Source organism: Acanthisitta chloris, unplaced genomic scaffold, assembly GCF_000695815.1.
Source record: "Acanthisitta chloris isolate BGI_N310 unplaced genomic scaffold, ASM69581v1 scaffold9276, whole genome shotgun sequence".
NCBI lineage: Eukaryota > Metazoa > Chordata > Aves > Passeriformes > Acanthisittidae > Acanthisitta > Acanthisitta chloris.
Genome location: NW_008677581.1, coordinates 21,929 through 27,610, shown reverse-complemented (window position 1 = coordinate 27,610; position 5,682 = coordinate 21,929). Strand labels below are relative to the sequence as shown.

At 45.5% G+C, this 5,682-nt stretch overlaps 1 protein-coding gene across 1 annotated transcript in view; it reads left to right on the top strand.

Moving 5' to 3' along the window:
* The window catches only part of SLC25A20 (solute carrier family 25 (carnitine/acylcarnitine translocase), member 20), a 10,130-nt gene extending 7,043 nt beyond the window's left edge, over positions 1 to 3,087 (top strand). The window contains exons 7-10 of the mRNA XM_009076561.1: positions 75 to 109; positions 583 to 699; positions 2,078 to 2,202; positions 2,710 to 3,087. Coding sequence (XP_009074809.1) covers positions 75 to 109; positions 583 to 699; positions 2,078 to 2,202; positions 2,710 to 2,772 — 340 coding nt within the window. The 3' untranslated portion in view covers positions 2,773 to 3,087. The remainder of the gene's footprint in view (positions 1 to 74; positions 110 to 582; positions 700 to 2,077; positions 2,203 to 2,709) is intronic.
* Positions 3,088 to 5,682: the final 2,595 nt, after the last annotated feature.

The window sequence follows — 5,682 nt, the reverse complement described above, 5'->3', positions numbered from 1 at the left end:
GAAATCTCACAGTCATCACTTTCTGGACTTCCCAGACTCTGCTGATTAATCTCCCCAGTTACAAAGAGATCCAGAGGAGTGTCATCAAAACAAATTTTAACAAGAAAAGTTGCTCATCTTGTGAGTTTAGCTGATTTGGTCTGGGGTTAACTGACAGTTACAGTAATCTGTGCTTCTCTCAGATTCTAGTTTGGATCTTATTAGCAAAGTGAGGAATACTTAAAGTAGGGCTCTTCACTTTCAACCCTGTGTGTGCCCAAAATGCTGGGGGGGAGTTTGTTGGATTTTTGGGGGGCTTTTGTTTCATTGGGTTTGGGTATTTTTTTTCTCTGTGTGCACTGCTGAATTAAAAGATTTGATCCTTTATGGTGGAGTGGGCCCATCTTGCTCACAGGGCTCTGATTGTTGGAGAAGTTGCTCAGATACTGCACTCTGTCTCTGTCTGCAGCATTGTGCTGCCTTCTGGCTGTCAGCCAGGCTGCCTTTCTGATTGACACCTTAGTCAAAACAGATGAGTTTGACCTTTTTCCCGTCTTCTTTTTTTTTTTTTAACCCTTTTTCCTCCCACCCCACCCTAATTCTGTCACAGTGTGAGTGACCTCAGTGCACCTAAGATTCTCTTTGCTGGGGGCCTGGCTGGGATCTTCAACTGGGCAGTTGCCATCCCCCCAGACGTGCTGAAATCCCGTTTCCAGACTGGTGAGTTGCATGCCAGCATGTCACAGCCACCCTTAGTGCAGTGCTCCTGGGAATGGGCTGGGCAGGGATGGAAAATGCCATCTGGGAGGTAGCATGTCTTGAGTGCCACTTGAGACAAGTACATGAAAAACCCAAGTGTGTTCCTAGCTTTTTAGCTGGTTTCCTCACAAATTTCTGGCAAATCAGGCTGCGTTTCTCTGTTTCTGCCTCTCTGCTAATACCATGATCCTGGTTTGAGGTACCTGTTTTGAAACCAAAGGGTAGAACTCATAATAATGGAACTGCTTGTCATGGCTGTTTTCTTACAAATGTAATTCTATGAGAGGTTTTGTTATTTCACTTCAGACATAGTTTTATAAATAGTAGCCTGTGCTATCTGCAGTTTATAGTAACTGGAGGTGTCTTGCTGGGAGCATTGCTTTTGGACCAGCAGCTCTGCTCTTTAATGTCTGTGTCCTGATTACAGTGAGGGTGGGCCCAGGCCTTGTGCTTCAGCAAAGTCTGGCAGGTTTTTCATCGTCTTCTCTGAAAGTCCTGTCAATGGATATTTTTGTTAAGGCTCCCCATAGTCTCTATCTGTGGACTCAGCTCTCCACGGGACAGTGACCATCTCTCTGGAGTCACAAATCATGGTAATCAGTGCAGGAAACTTAATTTCCTTTTCTCTGAGCATTGGCTGCTGTGCTGGTTTGGTAGTGTACCAAAGGCCAAGTGTGAAACATGTCACAGCTTTGGTCCTCATTCTGCTGAGCAAATCCCATGGCTGCTGTGTGGGTAATGTGGGTTCATGGGGATTCTGTTTAACTGGGTTGGTTTGTGGAGTACCTGCTCAGAGGCAGAGGCAGTGCTTCCCAGAGCACTGTCAGAAGAAGGAAGAAATTGTTCTTTGAGTAGAATAACTTTTTAAAAACACCTCAGCAAATCCATGTAACAGCATTAAAACAAGCTGCACTTTTCACTTGAAGTTTGTTGCTGTTCTTGGCTGGGGCATGTGATAGGATCATTTTCTGTTTCTTATAAACCAGCTTCATCGGGTTTTTTACCTGACAGTTCTATCACCTAACTGCTGCCCTCGGGAGAGCTGTGATCAGCAGTGCAAGTAACAGCTCAGACTTCCAACCCTGACTGAAGTTATTCTCTTTTCATCCCTGCCCCCAGTGACTTGCTGATGTAAATTCTTTGGTGATGGTGTGACCTCTCTCTCCTTCACTGGGCCTTTATCAAGGTGTTTTGTTTTGTCTTTACTAAGGTGTTTGTTTGTTTATAGCAGTATGAACCTGTTGAAAACCCTGGGCTGTTACATATGGTACATGTGCCACATCCTTCAGCCCTTGTGACTGTCACACACCTTGGCTAATGTGTTGTGTATTCCTTTCAGCTCCTGCAGGAAAATACCCAAATGGTTTTAGAGATGTGCTGAAGGAACTTATCAGAGAGGAGGGAATTGCATCGCTGTATAAAGGCTTCACAGCTGTGATGATCAGGGCATTTCCTGCTAATGCGGTGAGTACACTGCTGTTCTGGGTGGGTTTTGGGGGCCTGACTACTCACAGTGGGTGTTTGGAGTCTGTGGAGGGCATGACTGGCTGTTTATTCTTGTACCATCTCAGCGAGGTTCTTGTCACTGCAAGTACTTTTGGCTGTTGGTGTCCAGGTTCTAAAAATATCCTCTTAATCTAAGAGGATCCACAAGTAGACTTTTCTTCAAAGTTTGCATGAAAGTCTTTTGTTTACATTCTCTGATAGTCTCTCTATTGATTGTACATCCACCCATAGAAGATGGAATGAGTTTGGACTGGCTCCCTCATCAATGAATATTGAGCCTAAGAGAGTCAAAGTCCTGCCTTTGTGCAGAGGTATAGAGTAGAATTCTTGCCTCTGGTCTAACACCTCTTTTGTCCTCTTCCTCCTTCATCAGCCATGTCAGGTGTTTGTTGTGCTGCATTCCAAAAACCTTGTTTGGAATAGGTTTTTAGAATCCTCATTTGTTCTGTGTGTCCTTTTTTCCAGGCATGTTTTCTTGGTTTTGAAGTAGCTATGAAGTTTCTTAACTGGGTTGCACCCGGTCTATGAAGACTAGGAAGTCTGGAAACAAGAGAGGAGAAGGAAGAGAGTTCAAGTCTGCCTCAAAGGAATAAATGAATGATCACTTAAAGTTTCAGGAATAATTGTTTGCCTAATAACTTTTTGCCTTCCTCACATTCTTTAGGTGGTGCTATGTGCTGTTTAGAAACACAAGCTGTAGCTCTGAAACGGAGTTGGTGAGGAGTTTGAGGTGATAGACCTTCTGAGCCAATGTGCCATGGCAGTAATGCTGCTAACAGACAGCTCTCACTGTCACTGTCACACACACTGCCTTAAGTACTTCCTCAGGGAAGGAGACACATCTTAAAATGTAATTCCTTATTTACCAAATGTAAATGCCGAAAACCTTCCTTAAAATAATTGTTTGGCAGCATGTGCTTAACTCTCAGGGCATAAGTCAGCAGCTGCACAATACTAGTGCCTGCAAGCAGTGTCACACTGTTCTCATCTCCTGTAGTTTTTCCGTTGTGGCTGTTTCTGTGCAGACAGTGGGGCTGATCCTCTATGTGCACACACAGCAGCAAACACAGAACTCAGCAGGGAAGGCCAGAGCTATGTTTTGGTGGTTGTTGAGAGGTGTTGCAGGTACCATAGCAGGTCTTGCACACTGATCTTTCCTGTGGAACTGGGACACAAAATGCATTATGTTTAACATTTGTACTAAGCTTTACTGAAGCAGCAAGTGGGGAAATGTTTGATTAGCCTGAACTTTTCTCTGAAATCCCTTTCTGTCCCACTGAAGAGAGCTCAAATGTGATTTCAAAAGTGCAGCACGGTTCATAGCAACCCTTGGTGTACCTGATTCATAGAATCATAGAACCAACTGGATTGGAAAAGACCTCCAAGATCATCAAGTCCAACCCTACTGTGGTTACTAGACCATGGCACTAAGTACCACATCTAGTCTCAAATTCATCAGGTGCTATATCCTGGGATTCAATCCCTGACATTGACCTGAGAAAATTTAACAGCACTTCCAAGCACTGAATTTCTCTGACACAAGGGGGACACATGAAGGGGACACTGGCTCTGCAGTTTTGTCTAACTTTATTCTTGCTCCTGTGCCTTGGTTTTCTCTTAATATTATTAAATGCAATCAGATTTTCATTTGATAAATGACTAACGTGCTGAGAAGCAATAAGCAACTTTAATTTCTTTTGTTTGTGATGCAGAGTTACTGGAACTCAATAAAGCTAGCTGCTGCTTGGCTAGAATGTGTGCTTTGGTTCATTTACTTTGTGCATGGTCATGCATGCTGAGTTTTGCAGAAGTTTTCCGATTCTTAATCCTGAGATGTGATTGGGAAATAAGTTGTGCTGTGCTGTATTTGATTGTTAACCCCTTGCCTTTTAGCTTTCTGATTTCTGACATGAGCTGTGGAAAGGAATGTTCCACACTAAGTCCCATTAGTTGTGTTGCTTTATAGTTAAAACTTGCACTTACACTGAACACGTCTTGTTTGTGGAAAGTACTTATGTTTTCCAAGGAGAGGTGTAGACACAGATGCAGGGGAGATTAGGGAAGATAGCTGTCCTGATGTCCCACAGGAAAGGAGGCTGGGAGTTTGTCCTTGATTTGGCATGGTCTGTTGACCTGTACTGTAAGGACAGTCTCCACCTTGGCTTTCCACAGGCAGATCAGCCCTGAAAACTTCCCACCCAGTAATGCCGAGAAAGCTTAAGTGCCTCTTCTCGTCCCCATTCTTTGAAGTACCAGAAGGGAACCCTCCTTCCCCAGAGTCCACCTCTTGTGTTTGACAGGGTCAGGGGGTGAAACCAATGGGGTGGCCCCTAGTGTGGGAAAATCTCAGTCACTTGGAGCTGCCTCTGCATTCTTGCTGCTGCTGACCCCCCTGCAGCCCTTCCCTGTTCCTCAGTGCTCAGGAGTGGCAGTTACTCCTCAGAGTCACTGCAGCCAGGGATGAATGAAATACTTAAGGCATGAATGCTGAGTTAATACTGGTTTGGAGAGTGGTGATTAAAGGGTATGAACCTCTCAAATGGTTTTAAACACAATTCAGGGTTTACTGAGGCTAAATCCAAGCTAGTTTCAAGTGGATCAGGTCTGCTGTAATGGCTCTGTGCTGCCTCACCACCAAACACTACCCTGTACTGCTTTGGTGGCTGCTCTGGCACCTTTCTGGCTTCTGTCGTGGAGCCATGGCACCTAGGTGCAGCTTCCAGCTTTTAGAAGTGTTATAATGCTAGATCTTTTTCGTTCCATTTTACTTATGTGTTCCAGAAATTCTGACACTTCTTTCTTGTGCATCTTCTTTCTTGCAATTCCAGACACTGACACTTAACACTGCCCATTCCAGTTGCCCTGTCAACTGCAGCCTGCTAAGCTCCTAACCTCCCAGAGAACTGGGAAGAGCTGAGGCAGAATCCTCCTGGCTGTAAGCGCTGCTCTAGTCTGGTTCATGTTGCAGGTACCCACCAGGTGGCTGTCGGGGCTGCCAGAGGGATGGACAGTTCTGTGGGTCCACGGGCAAGGTCAGAGGTTGAAAGCCATCCAGCAGCAGGACACCGGGCCACTTGGGCCAGCTGCAACTTTACAAGTTGGGCTGCAAAGCTTTTGCAGCAGTCAGGATGAACAGACAGGCAGCTGGAAGGCAGGAGACTGTTCTCCCCTTCTGCCCTGCTAGGGAACTGTGATCCCCCAGGCTCAGTGATGAGCCATGCACTGTGGTTAGTGTTTGCTCCTATCCCAGTCCCATCAGTCTGGAGAGCTGCAGACTCCAAAAAACATATCATTCTTGAAATCCAAATGAGAGATTAGTAATGCCCTGGATTCAGGTGCTGCGATTGAGAGCACATTTGGGCACAGAGGAGCCTTCTCTGCTGGCCAGCTGCTGGTGCTCAGCACTTACTTGGCTCTGCTGTCACCAGCTGAGCCTCC